At 42.2% G+C, this 19,028-nt stretch overlaps 1 protein-coding gene across 2 annotated transcripts in view; it reads right to left on the reverse strand.

The window, feature by feature from the left end:
* Positions 1 to 488: 488 nt before the first annotated feature.
* The window catches only part of LOC112466999 (segmentation polarity homeobox protein engrailed-like), a 66,752-nt gene continuing 48,212 nt past the window's right edge, over positions 489 to 19,028 (reverse strand). The window contains exons 2-3 of one of the 2 annotated variants that reach the window (XM_025035416.1): positions 9,350 to 9,355; positions 489 to 2,381 (exon numbers count right to left, since the gene is read on the reverse strand). In XM_025035416.1, coding sequence (XP_024891184.1) covers positions 2,032 to 2,381; positions 9,350 to 9,355 — 356 coding nt within the window. In that variant the 3' untranslated portion in view covers positions 489 to 2,031. Of the gene's footprint in view, positions 2,400 to 9,349; positions 9,356 to 19,028 lie in introns of both variants that reach the window. The other variant, XM_025035407.1, reaches the window with a different exon arrangement.

Genomic DNA, 19,028 nt, shown 5'->3' on the forward strand with positions numbered 1-19,028 from the left:
ATATAGAGATCGTCTCGACCATCGTTCTCGCTTTTCGCGTTGCAACGCGCTGAAAACATTTAAAAAGAACCTCTTGACACTTTTATTTTATCTATGTCGCCACGAATTATTCATAAGACAAATAAGATACAATAGAAATTAATATTGCAACTTTAAATTATATACCTGTAATAATCAGTTTTTTGCATGAGTTTAAATTATAGAAGTCCCAAATAGCTTTTAGAATTTCAAAAAATTCAAGAGAGGTACTTGTTAAGTTCAGTATATTATTCAAATGTAATTTGTTTTTTGCTTCAGTGACGCAACGACTTATTTGCCTGTTATCGATCGTGACACGTCTCGCGGATGACATGTCGCCATGTCGTAATTCATTAATCGGATTTTCGATTACCGCCCAGCTGTCGATGTCACAAATAATGCTTCACCCGAGCAAACATTCACGTGACTGGGAGAGAGGATATAGGTGTTGACAAAATAAATCATGCTTGTTGGCTTGATAATGGGAATATTTAATTCGAATTTAAATAATCTTACAAGTATCAGTTGTCGCGTGATCGTTCGTATGCGCTTGCTACTCTTCATATACCATACGTAAATAAATAGCTAAGTTATATTTTAAACAGTCTATCGGGACAACGCCGTCGCTAAATGGTAAATTATGTACACGTCACTCCGTAATTACATATACAACACACCTATACATAGGTCGTCTCTATTTATTTCTCTTTTTATTATGTATAATCTTCTATTGCACGTCGCAATCACACTCCAGTTTTTCGCGATATTTAATATCTTACATTTTTACAATAAATTAACGAAAAATCTGATTACTCCCTGTACTCGTCCAATTTCGATTTTTCTTCGTTACCAGACGGTCCTGTTTTCGCATAAACAATCTTGCCGGAAAAATTGCAAAAAATGGCACTTGTTAATCTCCTTCGTAACAATCTAACCGCTGCATGCCATCGCACGATACGCTAATATATAACGAATATATTTTATTTCTTCGACAAACTCGATCAATTTTGTGAGAGAAGATTATTCAATAATATCAGTATCCTTTTGTTAAGAAAATTTATTTCTCTTCTTCCAACGATATGAAATATTATTAGCTATTTTTCTTTTTTTTTGCACAGCAATACTTTATACAAAGCATCTCAGGAAATTTGTTAATTTTCTAAGATGCCTTATATTATTGATTGCTTACCCCCTACAAAATCTGATTCAACTGTACGTGTGCTGCGGTCTAGGAACCTGTGCCGTAGCGTTTATCATCTCTTCTCAAAGCGATGGCAAGGAACAACGATCGTAACTTATTCGCGTAGCCATCTCGGTAAAACTAACTTCCCGTTCACGATTATTTCGAACAAGGGCAAACGACATTCGCCAAACTGTTGTTCTATCGGAAGCTCTAATTACAAGACAAGAATTTCTCGAGTTGACTCTGTCTAACGAGTTGTACTAATACGTCTAGCGAAATAAATATTCCAGTCTTTCATTTTAAGGAAGAGAAATGACAGACCGTTGACTCTGGTCCGTCTACAAGCTTTCTTTACTAGCTTTTTGGCCTGATGATGTGACTCTCTTCAAAGTAATATACTATATATTTATCTTTTTTTAAAATAATATATAATATAAAAATTTACACCGTACTTTGGTTGGTTTACAATTTGATTTCAAAAAACTGCAAAGTCAGAAAAATAGAGTAAAAATATTTTTCGATGAGTATTTTCGCATTATTTTTTTTTACAGAAGAAAAATTATTGATTCCAAAAAAGGCTATTTCATGGAATTCTAATATCGAATGTTTTCTAATCGTATTGGAAAATTTTTTCACACTAAGTAATCTGGTATTTCCAGATTCTATTTATCCTTTACAATTTTTCTGAAAAAATTCAGACGCAAAGAATAAAAACCGAGTAGAGGATGAGTCGATCTTCGCTTTTATAATCTTTGGAGTTAGAGATATGAAATTCAAGGATCAAAGTTGCAAGCTAAATTCTGCCGAGCGTTCATTTAAGTTTGCAATCGTCATTTCGCTTGAAGCTCCGCGGCCTGTTCCTCTTCCTCTTTAGTAAGCGGTACCGTCGAGTGATTGTAAAGCCCCTGTGCCATCAGTTGAAGCGCCAGGGGATTTTTTTGGCCGCTGGCCTTTTTGATTTTCGCCCGCTTGTTCTGGAACCAGATCTTGATCTGTGCCTCGTTCAGACCTAAATCCCTCGAGAGCTGCTGCCTCCGTCTTTCCGTCAGGTATCGGTTCTCCGCGAATTCTCTCTTCAGTCTCGCTAACTGTTCACCACTGAACGCGGTCCTGGGACGTTTCTCTTCGGGGGTGCCGCCGCCGCGTCCGTCTGTCCTCTTCACTCTTCTCGTGCGTGGACCTGGAACACGGGATGGTTCTAGCGTTAACTCGTATCTGTCAATAAGTTCGTCCAAAGATATCTCTGCAATACTTGCAATACTTGCAAGAACATCATATTGAAATAAAATCAAAAAATTGAAATTCCTTAGATGAACTTATTTACTTAATAAAAATATAGCAATCAATACTTTTTTCTAATTATAGAGATAAATTTATTATAGATAAGTAACCATAATATCTTCGTTCAGATTAAACGAGATTAAGAAAAAGTATTTTTCTCTTTCACAAAGCCAAGATTTCGTTTCTTCAACGCGTGTTTCTCAATTGCTGTTTTTATCGCGTAAAGAAGGAGCATTTCATAGATATGACGATATGCAAGATGTCAGGTTTTAAACAATGCTTTGCAATTGCAACCGCTCCACGGGTAGACATTGATTCAGCAAGTTTACACGCCGATAAATTTGAGAAATTAACGAACCACCGGTCGATAAGTTTTACGGCAACTTTTATTGTCTAGGCCTGTCTCAAGTGTTTTTCTCTCTGGCGCGCCAAGTCCAAGTCCGGTTACGTGCGCGTGTGTTTTCTATAACAAGCCCGTTACTTGGGAGGAGCCGCGCGCGAGGTCGGAAAGTTCGTCGACGGAATAAACGTCCGGCTGAAAGGATCGTCCTGCCGACGAAGTAAATCCTTCTGTCTCGATCTTACCTGTCTTATCGTGCTTGCGGATGCGTTCCGCGCGAAATCGCCGTGCCGTCGGATGGACTTGGCAAGCGGCGGCTTTATCGTAAATCAAACGCATTATTATTGCCGCCACGTTGCGCATCTCATGCCGCCGCGGCCACAACGTCACTATTCGCGCCTTTACGTTGCGTCAGCGTAAACGCCTGAGATCCAATCAGCTTCGCACGAGATTTCGACAAAGAAATCCCAAGATGAGTCTTTCCGAGAAAGAGATAATTAATAGAAAGAAAAGATAAGATCAATTTAATGCAGCAAGTATATTCGGTTATTTTTATGCGGAAAATAATCTGAATGTCTCAATATGAAGAAATATTCCGAATTCGGTGACATTTACTTGATGAAAAGTGAAACCTTGTTGTTTAAATCGAGCTTTCATGCGCTTTATCGCACGTAAGAGACACGTCGCTTCGCCAAATAAGGGACGCATTACGCGATCCTTAGATGCAACTCACTTTTCCCCGCGTGACTACTTCCTCTCGTGTGATTCCCGCATGTAATTTCCAGCTAATAATTCAAGGGATAAACACAGTGCGCCGCCCGGCGCGGCACGAACGCACCGCGTTTATACGCGCGCAGCACCGGCAGCTATAATTGCGTATAAATCAAATCATAACGATCAACACCAGCGTTATCGGTCGGTCTGATCTGCTGAATATTCCGTGGAAATTTCGAGACCGCCTCGCGATAATCGGCTTGCACCATACACATCGCCCAGTCGCTTCTAAAGCGAGAAATCATATATACCTTCTCGCGTGGAAAAGGCGCATAGATCGACGGCTTTTTGCGTGAATCTCGTGGATGTCACTACGCGACTTTGAATCATCGATCATGTTGCGCGATGTCTATTGAAGTTAATAAGACTGAATATCTCGAAAGCAAAAAAAGAAAATGATTGCGAGGATGTTTTGCACACATTGCGGCTAAAGATAAATATTCTTAAGATAGATATTTTTTTAATGCCACGTTTCTTGACACATGTCTACTATATGTCTACTATATTTAACTTATTTGTTATACTTGATAATGATTCTTTTTTTTCCTTGAAAGAAGTTTGTTCTTTTTCTTTATAGAAGTTTCTATTTAAAAATTGCTAAAATATTTCGTATTTTTTGCAATAAATTTTTCAACAGTAATATGTTTTATTACACGGAGAGAATTTTTTGTTATATTTTACCTTTAAATTCACTACAAACTTGGGACAACTTGGCAACCAAGGAATTTTTAAAATATATTGTACAAAAAACATTTTACAAATAACGTGATAAAAATTACCAAGCAGATTGGTAAATTTTGAAAAATTATTGAAATTTGCTAGATATATTTTAGTAAAATTAATCAAACATATTTTATATTTTAATGTAATAGATATTAATATTTTTTATCATGGTAGATATTAATCAGAATAGCTCGCATAAAATTCTTAGTGGTACATGTTGTCCCACAACCATCATGATTTCAGGGTAAATTTTAAGAAAAAATTCTCTCCGTGTAGATATTAAATTTTAGGGGAGGAGACATCGTGCTGTTATAGAGTAACAAATAATATCCGAAGGAAAACTTCTTGATTGTGATCTATGTAAAACGTCAAACAATTTATCTGTGACCGGGCTTTAACGATTATCCGAGAGAGATCAGAAATTATAGGCTTGTGGAATATAAGTCGCATTGATAATTATCGAATGTTGCTGCGCGATAGTAAATTACTGTCGACGACGAGGGCCGTCGTCCAGCACATATGAATTTTCGCAGTGAAAATCGTTTTACAACGCGTAATCATTCAAAGCGAAGATCATAGTAAATGCTTTAAGTAATATTATCGGAAAAGCAGTTTGTTCCGCACGATCAAGCATCGGCGCACGTCGCCGAGACTTAAGTCGTTAGTTTCCCGTCTCCGATTGGCTCTTACAGCTGGCGACGCGATCGATTTCTACACGTGTGGTCATAAAAAAATCTCTTAAGAAATTCATCTTCGTCGAGCCCGATGGCGCCCGTAAAATGTCTTACAAGGTTGCGACTGCTCGCGACGCACTGCTGTTTTTGCGTTTCGCCAGACGTGCCAATATTTAGAAAGAGAAATAATTATCAAGATATGTATAACGATACCATACGTGTTACGCGTGTTATTTGTTGAACATTGTTATTTATTTTGCGAGTTTACCTAATCAACAAGATTTATAGGAAAGGTCATCAAATTCCTGAATTATACTTTTAGAGTAAAAATGAAACTCTTGGCGTATAAAGAGAAAGAGAGAAAAAAGAAAGATACATGAAAAACAATTTTTCGGAGCCATCCCCAGAGTAAAACGATAAGCTCGCTCGCGGGATATCGAGGTGTTGGCTAGTTGCACTAAACGTACGTATACCATCCTTGGCAGTTTTCTCCTCCTCAGGAATGACTAAGGTAACGAACAGTCGGCAGTCTAATTACTTAAGCGAGGCAGTCTTGCAGTCAAGCGCGAGGAACGCGCTCGCCGAGAGAAGAGCTTCTCGCGATTCCCAGACTCCTCTCTCTCTCTCTCTCTCTCTCTCTCCTCATTCTCGCCCTTCCCACTTACGGTAATCCCTCTCCAAAGACTCGAGGGTAAAACCAATAATGCTAAGGTGCCCTTCTCCCAGCTAAGCACAACCCCAAAAGTACGTCGGTGGAATATCCGGCGACGTGCGGCCTCGGAGAAACACTAATTTCCTTGTCCCGCTCTTAGAGATAGACGTCAGCTCGTAGCTCGGTCTGTCAGTTTAATTGCATTTTTATTTTCGCTGCACAATCGTGCACGCGCGCGAACGGACGCGACTGCGTAGCGACATGACATTTACATTGCTAATCAGTCCGGTTATTGTTACACGGGAAACACGCTGAGTGATTTAAACAAACATTACTGATTAGTCATTTGCATATGAATAATTTTATTGTAAAATATGAGGCAAGACTGGATCTCTCGACGTCGCGAGTGTGAAAAAGTGTATCGTTAAAATTCACGCTGCACATCGATATACAAGGGGATAAAGTTATAAGGTCGCTTGTCCATCGGCGATCGACCGCACTACTAATTTTCTCGTTCTATTCCTGAGATAGATGTCAGCTACTGGCCTCTAGTTTCTCCTTCGAGCGATTCTCGCGTAACAAATAGCAGCCGCTATTCTAGCAATCGCCCTTTCAGCCTGCTGCTCGACTTGCCCGTCACGTTGCTTTTAATTACATCCGTATCGGCAGAAACGCGAAGGAGGCGCAACGGAGAATAAAAAGGGAGAATGGTGTCTAGAATTCGTTAAAAATGATCTGTAAATTAGCAGGATTCCGCGCGGAGCAAATGACCGACGATCGTGTTCGGAGAGCGAATTGCGTTAAGTTTAAAGTGATATTTTAACGAAAACGGTTCTGGTGTAACAAATGATACGATCGAAACGTGACAAAATGTGTTACGAAATTAATAACAAAACACTTTGTATAAATATAAATGATCTCATCTATCTTTCAACCGGTTCGTAGAACATTATACCCGAGGCGAGAATGTAGAAAGCTGAACTGCAATTTTATTTGACAGAATTAGAAAGTACGAAAAACAATACGGCGGGAATATATCAGAATTCAGTCGTAAACTAATAATAATCGTAAACGGTGCAGCTTTCGCTCGAGTCTCGCGCCTTTCTTCCTTTACCGTGGATCTTTACGTTTCAAACGCCTCTCGTGACGCGATAATTACAGCGTTTATGAACGAAGCTCCCCGTACAGAGCGTGTCAACGACACAATGAGAGTCGGCAATCATCCTGGATGATGCACCTAGACGTCTAAGAGGAAAGGCTCTCGGTGCTGGTTAGTTGCGCTTCGGTCTCGCTTTCAGATAGGGCATGTGCGATTAAATGGCCGTAGGCGAGGTAAGTCGTACAGCCACGAATTGCATCGTTCCCGATACGTAAAGCAATCTACCTCGCTTGCTAAAATGCCGCCCGGCTTGATCGTCGCGTCTCTTCTAGTTACGCCAACATCATCGACAGATACGGAACATCGCCGGAAGGGAAACAGCGAGAACAAAGTTGAGAGTGTGTTAAAGTTGTTCTCGCGCAATTTATCGGAGCGGTCTGCGCGAAATGATGCGAGTGACACAGGCGCGCTTGATGTACAAAGTTGCCCGGATAAGAACTCGCGTGTTGGTTCGGGTATTAGGTATTCATAACTAAAGGCGGTCCTCTCTTCTCCTTCCTCTTCCTTCTTTCGTCGACCGATGTCATCCGATGATTACGCCGGTAGACTAGCATTGACAACTTAATGATAAGCTTCCGTCGCGCAAAAGACGAGCAATAAGTTGATTATTACATTTTAACGAAGCATGCTTAATCGAGATTTGTTAGAAGAAGCGATTTTTTTGCGGTCCCGCAATTGCGAATGTAATTTTCGACAATTTCCAGCTCGTTATTATTAAATGTATAGACAGGATGTTAAATAAGACAATTTATTGATCGTTTTGAAGCATGCAATGTCGCAGATGTAAAGACACGCGTTTTAATTAAGAGAAGAAGTATAAGAAAAAATTTATCTTATTCACCTTCGTTACAAAGACATTACCAGGTTGTCCGGTAACGAATGCATTGCGTTAAATTAGCGTTGCGAAATTTATCACCGATAATTATGATGTCTTCGTGAAAAGGCAGCGAGTTGATACGTTAATAGAATGATACGAAGGAAGAGGACGCCGTCGTTAAGTCGTTAAGGCCATTGCCTCGATGCAGTTGGCGGAGACGCACTCCATTCAATTTTCACCAATTAGCCGCGCAAGCTCGATGACAGTCCTATGGCCATGCAAATAAAAGTGCAATGTTCTCTAATACGGCTGTGTAGTGATATTAACTTCAGAACAATAATTTCACAAGAGAGACTTTTTAATTTTAATCTCTTCTTCTCGTGTCTACAATCCACAGTTTATCTTTATGTTCATCCATTACGACATCCTAAAAATACTTCTAAGCGTCTGATAAGGCACAATAATTTATAGGTAATAGCAAACGACTTCGAGAGCGTACAACGTAGTAAACGTGAAGCATATCGGATAATGACGGCAGAAGCATCGAAATAAACACAAGGATTAGCCGATCAAGCCGTCGCGTTCTTCTCATACGCGAATCGGAATGGAACGATCAAACGATCGACTGCGCGGCGCGCGCGAACAGTTGCGAGAGCCGATCGACCTGTCCTTTCCGTGAATCTGATCGTCCCGTCCTTGTCCGGGTATGTGCGTCGGGATATGTAGGAACGAGTCGCGAGCGGAGCCGCTTGAGTTATGACTACGGCCATTACTTGGGACAAACGAGGCTAAGCGTGTCGACACGGAGCCGAGAGCGGGCAGGTCTCCTCGATTCTCCCAAGTCATTCTCGACTCTCGAGAATTACGAGTGCTCTCTCTCTCTCTCTCTCTTTCTCTCTCTCTCTCTCTTGAGTCGCGAGAGCCTTCAGCGCGCTCGCAGCGTTCGATTGACAGTTTTAAGACCCGACGTTGACTCCGCGTCGGTACTCGTTATCCAGGACGCGGATTCCGCATAGGCGCGCTTTATGTATTTCCTACGCGCTCGCCGCGAGCAGATATACGATATCGCGAGCGGCATAGCGATACCCTGTAACCCACATTTTCGAATTATTTATGTCGCAAGGTTTTTGCGATCTGTGGCTGTCTCCGCCGTCTGCGTCAATGCCGATGGTATTTCAGAAGCATAAATGACCGGAGTCGCGACGAAAAAGGTAGTTTATGACAATATGTTCTAAGGAGGGCACTAATTCTCTCTTTCAAACTGAAAAAGTTGTACATCGAGCAAAATTCCACGCACGTACGAAGAAAATAGATTGAAAAAGAGAACAAATCTTGAAAAGTCAATTAATACGCAAACAATAGATTATTTAAATAGGTTCTTTAAATATTTATAGAAAAAAATAGTCCCTTCGAGTAGGTAATCACGGTATTTACCAATGTATTCTCAAAGCTGCAAATTAATCCATATTAATTCATTTACGTAATTAGTGCGAATCACAAAGAGGTGAAAGTCGTCTTACATTTCGATGGATCAATCTGATTGCAAATCACTGGACATCCATACGCGTCATTGAGATATCGATTTAACGCAGACATGCCAGTGATCGAGCTTACACAATAAGCGTATTAACGGCTTCGTTCACAAAAGCTCACGTTCCCCGATGCCATTTCGTCATTAGTCTCGTCTAGCCCGAGTACGGCTCGTAACCGCCGTGGGTCGTTACTTACTTCGTCCTGAGAACAAAAAAGAAAAAACATACCGATTAAAACTTTTGTCCTTCCGAACAACGTCATCAAATGCACATTTTTACATTTATTCATTTAAATTTTTGTGCACATAATGTCGTCCGTTATTAATACATCTTATACATATAATAGACATCATTAACGCAGCTATAATTTTCACAGACGTTGGTATTGTTACAACTAAGCGAACTCCAAGATTCCATAACCATAAATAATGATCACTGGTCGAAATAATTGCGGAGTAAATCGTCATTACTGAAGTTTCAATTTTTATCTTGTTGAACCGGCACGACAAACGGTACTTATAACGTTAGGATTTTTATTTGCTTGGGATTTTATTATATAAATATCGCTTGTTATATACGCGCGGTTTCCCATCGTGGTTGGCTGAGCCTCTCTTATGAGGTCTTCGTTAAGGTGTTCCCGAGTTAGCCCATAGAATTGTACGAAAAGTACCATTGGATCCGTGGCTATATCCATAACCATAAATAATGATCACTGATTGGTCACTCGTTATTGGTCGATCGTTACTCGAGTGTACGTGACTGCGTTTACGTTTCCACGGGTCGGTAACTCGTTTCCATTAAGGCGCGGTCTTGTCTGCTTCTTTTCCTTTATCGCCATTTCTTTCCGTCCTTTTTCCTCGCACAACGTTCTTTCACCTCTTAACTATCATCCGATTTTAGACGCGCGGCATGTGTATCTTTACATTACGGCGATTAAGCGCCGTTCTGAACGCGACCGGTATTTCTTAAACGATTCTTCAGTACAAAACACCAATACGTCATGTCTTTGAATTTCCATATGCGTAGAAATATTTTCTGGCGCAGTCTGGCGTTATTATTACACGAGTCCAGTAAATTAGTAATCACGTACCTCTTTCACGCTGAATTTAATGTCACGAATTAGCAGTTATTTTCAAAAGTCCGGTTTTTTAAATATACATTTTAAAAGATTTATTCTAGATTTTAAAAAAATTGAGATTTTTATGCAAGATCGTATATCACGAAACAATTATTTAAAAATTTGACTTTTAAAATGTATATTTTAAAAGATTTATTACAGATTTTTAAAAAGTTTAAATTTTACACAGGACTGTGCATGAAAGTATCAGGTCTTCAGTATATTTGAGTACAGATGGATTTATCTTTCATATATTAATCCCCTCGCGAGGGCTGTGCAGCTCACGATAATAAACATCAAAAATTACGAGCAGAAGACATTTGCGAGTAATGCGTAGCTCGAAGAGACGATTAATAGCTTCATTGCATCCTACGCCGTCGATGCAGAAGTACCGGTTCTACCAACGAAAGACCGCCCCTTTCTCATCCCTTTCTCTCTCTCTTGTATTTGCTTTCGATCTTCCTCCTCCTTGACATCGTCACCTATTCTTTTCGCGAAGCGATTAAGTACGTAATAAACAACAATCAATTTTAAACAGCTCTTAATGCTTAATGTCGTCAGTTGCGACTACTCATTACTTTTCACAAACAACTTATAATTAGTTGTATCAATATTAAAAAAAATTACGTCAAAATGTCTTTGTCGTTACATTCGTGTAATTGTACAATTTCTCGATTCGTATTAGTATAAGCTTCGTGCAAAGAGGATATGTCTCTACACTTCGGCTCGCGAATGAAAGGGTTTAGAAAGCGGCGATCTCCGTGTGCTGGATCCCAATCGCCAATGTGGCGCAAAGCAGGAACTATAATCTTTCGTCTTTTACCATTTAGTTTTCGATGTAGCCTCGATGTTATCTCGAGGAGGAAAGTCACTTCGCAAGGATCATTGCGCTCCAACGCGCAGTCACGACCGCCGTATTGCTACATATCGACGTCGTGTCTTATGTGTTGTAGGCGTGACCGGCACTGTTAAGATCTTTATCGCTTCGTGATTATTATTACGTTACATATCGGGATTACATCGGTCCCCCCGATTAGGAAGGGGGGATGGATATACATCGAGGCGCAAGTTAACGCGCGGATAAGCGTGCGAGACATATACGACTCCGCGAGCTGGTTGCCGACGAAACAAACCATCACGACGACGCGATATACATTGTTCTCTCGCGTCGTGGCAGAACATGATGCGCGCTTGCGCGCCGTTATTAATTATTACGTTGCGCGTACCGAGTTATCGCGCGGATCATCGATCGTATCGTTCCGCGTCTATCTTGGCTTTCGGCGAAAATATCGCGGAGGAAAATGAGAGACTCCGGTAGCTGGCTCGCGTCAACAAGCAGTCATAATAAATACTTTTGATTCATTGCAAAATGTGTTGGGATTTGATAAAGAGGATGCTTGCCAGAGAAGATTGCATTTTGATTGCAGAATTGCTACAATGAAGTTAAAGCAAAAATATATAATATATATTGACAAATTTTATCTTTTTTGTACATATACATCACATTTTTCTTAAGTTTGTAAGTATTACATGGTTGCGACGAAGGCGAATCTATATCGATATGCGCTCGAGATCCTTGAAAAATACGGAGCAAACGCAAACGGGGAATCGAGTAAGAGGGAAAAGAGAAGATCGTGTAGAATTTATTAAACATGACAAGTAAGTAGATTTATTTCGATACGCATGATTTACGTTTGAGGCCACCTTATGATTATCGATTTATGAGACTATCATCTTACAAGAAAATTATTAACGTTTTCATCCGAGTTATAAACGAGATATCGTAACTTTATGCTGAATAACGCCGTTCTATTCCTAGATATTCTGGACGTTGACGTAATGGCGATTAATTGAATTAAAAGCGAGACGCATGAATTCGCACGGATTTGAGCTCGTTCACGAGTGATTCGCGACTGGCGCAACACGCGAGTGAATTACGATGCCGATGCACATTGATGTCGCTTAAATACCATTAATCAGTGAATTCGCGGCGTCAAACGAGAGGAGTCTATTTCGAGCGAACCAATCGCGGATGGCAATTATGGCGCCCCGTAAAACGACGTGTGATTGTACCGTCTTATTACGTCGGCGTTCGAACATCTTTCCCACGACGGGGCTAAAACGTTTTCACGCGACTGCCCGCTCTACGCACGTGTTGCACATCGACGTACGGACGCAAGCGCGTGTACCGGCGCGGCGCACAGAATCGCTCGTACTCCGATTTAACGACTCCAGACGATTCCCACCGCGCACCCCGTAGATATACATCTCGTAATCGGATACAGCGTTAACGTTCGCGATCACTCGCGATCACGTAAGCCCAGCGGCGCCCATCTCAAGCCGACGAGAAGCCGACGTGCTCTAGCGAATTTATAATACGAGGTACTTTCGAGACACTTTAAGCTTTGATCCACTTCACGACAATCGGTACTATTCTTTCAGGATCTCAGCTTCGTAATCACGCCCATTTCGGATGTTAAAAGTTCATTGTTTTGCGATAGATATATATGCACAAACTTATTAGAGTTGCTGTTTCGTCGTACGCGTATTATCTTGTTGTACGTTCGTGTTAGAACAAAGATAAGATGTTAAAGGGACGGTGAAGTAAAGACGTAATCCGTTTCGCACGTGGTTTCCTTCTGACGCGCGAAAGGTCGCGCGCGTTTAACACGCGACGCGCGTTTCCGTGCGTTTTCTCGCGTATACCCTCCACCGTGTTATTTATCCGCGCGCGCGTTGCACGTTTGTTCCACCTTATTTTCAAATGCACGACATTATCTCGCCTCGTTGAGCGCGACGGGATAAGCGCGCGTGAAGGAACACCGTGATTACCCGCGCTACCATAGATTACGTTCCTTCTAGCGATTTCGTCGAATGCACATTTGATATTTAACCGGCGAGATTCGTTCTAAAATAGGTAATATTAACACCGCTGATTGATTTATGGAAAACGATTAAACCGAAAGACGGCTCTCCTTCCCTTATCTTCGCGCCGCACTCTTCGCTATCGTAACACACCTCTTTACTTCTCACGATTTAAGCTGCTTAAGTTTGCCAAAGAGAAATTATCTTTTACTCTCATGCATGTTTGCCATCACTTAATTACTTTAAATTATTGTACAGACGATTAGTATTATGATCGTAGTTTTTCTGGATCTAAACTTAAATCATGTCAATTATTTCTTCTTTCTGAAGTAATCTGCGACTATCATATTGCCGCTCCCATTCCGGATCGCTCGTAGATCTCTTCTCAACAGATACTTTAACAGACATTTTAACAAGCTCTTTAAACTCCTCTCTACCCAGACTGCTTCCTGGTTCGTGAATTTAGCAATTTGATTAAATCTCACGGACGCGTGTTTCACTTTCCCTCGGTCGGGAGTTATGTTTATCTGATTCCCGGTCGAGTCAATACAACGAGAATGCGGCGCAATTAGTATCTCATTAGACAGCGCGACTGTTCTAATTCCTTAGTTTCGCATTAGAAACGTCACTCCGACGTGGAACGTAACGTGACGTTCCCTCGTGCCGCTCTTCGGCTTCTCTCGCTGGCTCACCCTTCCGCTCTATTACGTTCCCTCGGCTTCTCCAAGCATGTGGCGAGGAACTTGGTACGCACCAAAGTAAACTACCACCACTCTACCTCTCTTACATGGTGATTGACGCGAGCCGAGTCGGTGTCGACTCGAAACGGTTATTCGTTTACCGTTTCAAAACTTTATCGAAACGGGCTGCATTCTGCAATCCTTTAATATACAACCCTTTAATAAGAAAAGGAGAAAAGCTTCCTATAGAAATTTAATTTTATTGTCATTATAATTAAATGCGCGATCTTTCGTGATGAGAATATAAATTTCAGATTAATTTAATTCGCTGATAATTTACGCAACAATTTTATTGATCTCGAATTCCCATTGTAGGTTATAAAAAAAATCTCTTCACTGCGATATGCAACTTAACGGTTCTTTGATGTAAAATTAGTGAGGCTTATAGCGCGTGATTGCTACGAGGGAGGTCGGAGAATAGGCATGGCTCTTTATCAATGTCTTCTCTCTGTTCCGACTCTCTTCTTCGCGAGCCACGTGTCCAGGAAGTTGCCGTTCGCCGATGTAAACTATCGCATTTGCTAAAGCGGCCCGAGCGAACGAAACAAGGCCATGAGTGCACTCGACATTGTGTAAAAGAGTTGATATGAGATATGATTAGGTAGACGCGCGGAGAAGACATGACGGAATATCAGCTCGATGGAGAAGCGACGGGAACGGCGCGGCGGGTGGAGGAAGCGGGCAGGATGGTGGAAAAAATGCGGGAAACCGGAACGGAACGAGACGATACGCGAACGAGCGGAAACAAACAGCGGAGTCTCCGTTTCGCGGCCGGTTAAATATAGGAGACGCACTCGAATAATAAATGATGACCGCGCATTAGCGCGCGGTTAAACGGGCGTGTAAGTAGAGACGCGTGTTGCAGGATCGGGCGCGAGCGAAATACGTTTCCATTATTCCGTGAAGGCTGAACTGCTTTAAAACAACGTTGCGAGAACGAGGCAAACGGTCGGAACCGCGGATGCGTAAGCGCGGTGAAGGATAATTATGGAAGAAAGACGATTTGTAGTAATTAGCATATATATGGAACTTGATGATGCTGGATATAAGATATGCCGCGCGTATTTACATATTTATGTACTTATTTATAACTGTTGCTGCTGATGGGACCTTGCAGCGGCAGTTCTTTTCACCGGTCATCAATAGATAGAAGGCGCGCGCGGGCGAGAGCTCTAAAAGAGATATATTCCGACGAAATTTTAACGCACGCTATTCCGCGTGTCGGCTATGTATATTTTCGTAATAAATGTTTATTCGCCAATAACATCGCCGGGATGCTGTGCATTAAATGAGAACGTAACACGTCTGTTTACATGCAACCTTTCAGCTTGGTATTCGGTTAACATTATCAGAGTGAATACCAAAATAAGATAATAATGAACTCGTGTTCCAAAACAAGTAGAGATATTTGGCAAATTTAGCGAATACCAACTAAAAGATAAATATAAAATCGTTGAATGTCGATCCACGAACGTGTTTTCGGGTGACATCCAAGTCTGAACAATAAGCAAAATGTCAATGACTTTAGCTGCGTGTGCGAGTGTAAACTATTCGCGCATGGCGATCTGTACGCTCGCGTAAAATCGATTCGCGAGCGATCCGCGCCAATAAGTAACTCGCGCGAGTGCATGCTCGCTTTGTACGTGCATCGGCGACGACACGCTCGTGTGGGCGTGCAAACTCGAACGGTAATTTACGTACCTATACACGCGGCACACGCATCGCGACACGCGCAATTCACGTATACCGAAGGGCAAGCGCAACGCGAAGAAACGGAAAGGCGTGTGCGTGTGCGCGCGAGCGCGAGCGCGCGGAAGAGCGAGTGGAAACGCATACGACGCGAGGAGGGTACGCGAAGAAGGGTCGGGACGTAAGGGACGAAGGGAAGGGGTTACGAAGAGGAGGAGTACAGGGACAGGAACGAAGGGACAAGGAAAGGACTGACGAAACGGCGGGAGCGGGAGAGAAGGAGATAACCGCGGGGTCGGAACGGGTGGTTGAAATTAATGTTGCCCGCTTAATTGGAGCCACCGAAGAGTGTGCGTGTGGCCTAAGCGGTTCTCAACTCGCTACATTGCGAGTCTTACGTCAGTCTTTTGGACATGTTTGATAATAGCCAACGCGATTTTCGATATTTAATCGTATGTCCGGAGGATAAGCTACGTGCGATTATTCTCTGAAAGAACACCTGAACTACGTGAATCAAATTAATACAATAAAATAATAAATAAAACGAGGTTTTATATAAAATTTATTTTAATAAAAAAATATGCTGTGATAACATTGATTTTATTTGCAAATTGTTTTATGTCAATATCTTTCTTACTTTTTATGTAGCTATAAATCTATATATAGGTACGTGTTGTTCCTCTTTTACATACAATTTCTAATTTACAACACTTAATCCATTTATAGAATAAATCATTTGATATTTGACGTGATGATAACTTTATCAGAACACCGGTAATCTCGTTAGGTCGTCGGTGCAGATTTCGCACCCGGATTCGAATGCGTTTTCCATCGTAATCGCGAGAACGATTTGTGAAGAGATCGCGGTCAAAAATTTGAGTACCAACGCTGGCGAGAAAGTAGCGAGAAGATGGTTCGCGAGCAGGTTCGCAGCAGGTGCCGGTGCCGGGTGTTCCGTGCAAACATTGTGAGCGTTTCGACTCTCCGTCCGATGATTTCTGGCCTCTTCTTCCCGGATGAACGTCAGAGACGCGTTTCATCCAAGTGTTTTTGTATCGTGGCCGCGATACTTGTTATTTGCGTCCCGATTGCGGCAAGAACAACAGCGTCGTTAGTAACGTCGAGAGACGAACCAAGTCGCAACAGACGAGACGAATGCGCGACGAAGTGCGAGCGACCGTTCTTCGTACTGCGAGATTCTGTCGGAGTAACTTTTGGAGGAAGTTCCGAGAAGCGCCTTCGCTTCGATTCAAAACGTTTGCAACGAGCGACGAGTTACGATGAAAGACGAGATGAATTTATGCATAAATCGTGAACGTTCGCTTCTCCTAATAAGCGGTGATATCACCGCGGTCTGCCTCTACAATTCGAAACACGCCGTTTCGCCAGTAATAGGCGATGCCTTTCTATCACCTTCGCGACTCTAAAACGATCTCGTCTTTCCGAGTAAGCCTTGAGATTATCGGGCGAGAGTTCTTCGCTACGATTCGAAACATGCTGCACACGCGTCAGCGATATTGAATGACGGGAGATGAAACGATTCTGTCTGGTGCGCGCGGATTCCGTCTCTCCTCTCGACGTTGGGGCGTACGAGGAATTCTGAAAGTGAGCCTTGAGAAATCGTTGAACGAGTCATCGATGCGATTCGCCACATGTGGCCGGCGATGAACGTATATCGACGGCGAGAGGGGCGAGAAACTGAACTTCTATAGTTCTGGAAGGGCTGCGCCGCGTCGACGTGTGTCGTTTCCTTGAAATGAGAGGACGCGGAACGGCAAATACATGAAACCGAGAGGGCGAAGCACACGTCGCTGTTTGTTGTCCCCGCCGCCCAATTTCGACCACCTACGTACCAACCCTTCCTCTCTCTCTTTCTCTTGTGCGCGCGCGAGCCTCGTTTCGCGAATGTCGAAAGGGAGACACGACCCTTACTTATTATTACTTACAGCTTACAGGGTTTTGGCACGCGAGCGGAGCTAATGTGTTAATATAACGTATGGGGGGGCTCGCCGGCGCGTATCAGCGCCCACATAAGGACACGCATGTACACGCGTGCACGCGTACGCACGGCGAGCACGGCCCGCGCCATAAAATCGACCCACTCGATCGTCGCCGGCACCATTCTGCCGTCGTCGAATTGCGCCAGATTGTATTCATGAAGGTTAATCGCCGTTCTCGTCTCGCGGTAATTGTGGCGACGTGTTCGTCCGTTCGGTCCACACCGTCCGCGTCCGTACCGTTCTATTATCGCCGTGTTTCTGGCTAATGATCTCTTGAGAGAAATTAAACGGTGAGGCGGAAAAATGAAAATTGCAAAACTAGTAACAACGTTGGTATAATATATCGATCATTTATTAATCGTAATTTTTATATTGTCATAAATAAATAATCTGTTTAATTGTGATATTGTGAGCATTAACATACGTGAACAAAAGTGAAATAATTCTAACAAGTGAATATCGCTTGATTGATATACACTGTTATACTTGGAGATAATATAGTTATTTGTTGATTGAAAGTGAGAATTTTTAGCTATTACTTCTAATTTGCAAACGCCATTTGCAAACTCGTTCGTCTCATACTTAATCTTAATATCCGTTTTATGAATCGTCAGCATCTATTCTGGCGTGGATGGAGTCCCGTGACATCCGTTTTCACGATCCGATTTTACGATCATCGACGGCCATTATGTACAGTGAAATTTTTTTTTGGGCGCACTCGAATAACGATACGCGCGGTCACGCGACAATCGGTCACGGGATGCGAAGGCAAGAACGAGAATAAAATCGTGCCCTCCCGTTGTGCTATTACGTGGGACGCTCTTAAATCCATCACGACGCATCGCGTTGATCGTCCTATTAATCGCGATATTCACGCGCGTACGTCGGCCTGGCGGGCCTGGTGCGCGCGACCCGGTCGCACGTGTTTGTATCGATGTGACGTAAAGAAAAAAGCTATGGCTCCAAATTGGCCGTGCGTTGATCATATTGAAATAGGCAGGAGAATCGTCAACTGGTACGAACTCGAGATGTGATTTTCTTTGCTACGTATAATAAAATCCTCGAAGTCCGAGGACGATAGAGTCGCGTTTATTCAAGAAATAAAATAAAATTTGTCGAAGGAAAATACAACTCGGAATTGATATATCAATCTATTTTAAAGAACGATTTCGAGACAATGAATTCTTTCGAGACAAGGAATTCTTTAATAAAAACTACGAATAAAATATTGCAATAATGTATAAGTGTAATTTATGTGCAAATTGGATATTGCACGGGAATAATAAAAATAATCGATGTAATTTGATGATATCATTACAATGCTGACATCTCGACGATGTCAAGATGTGATTTCTCTTGCACCGTACGCACACATGTATCGGTATTTATAAGACTCGTTAGATGGTGTCCGGATTTTTAAGGACTTGTTGAACAATCGAATGGACTTCGAATGGGTGTGCTTGG

This window comes from Temnothorax curvispinosus, unplaced genomic scaffold, assembly GCF_003070985.1.
Source record: "Temnothorax curvispinosus isolate PA1 unplaced genomic scaffold, ASM307098v1 QBEX01001628.1, whole genome shotgun sequence".
In the NCBI taxonomy this organism is placed as follows: Eukaryota; Metazoa; Arthropoda; class Insecta; order Hymenoptera; family Formicidae; genus Temnothorax; species Temnothorax curvispinosus.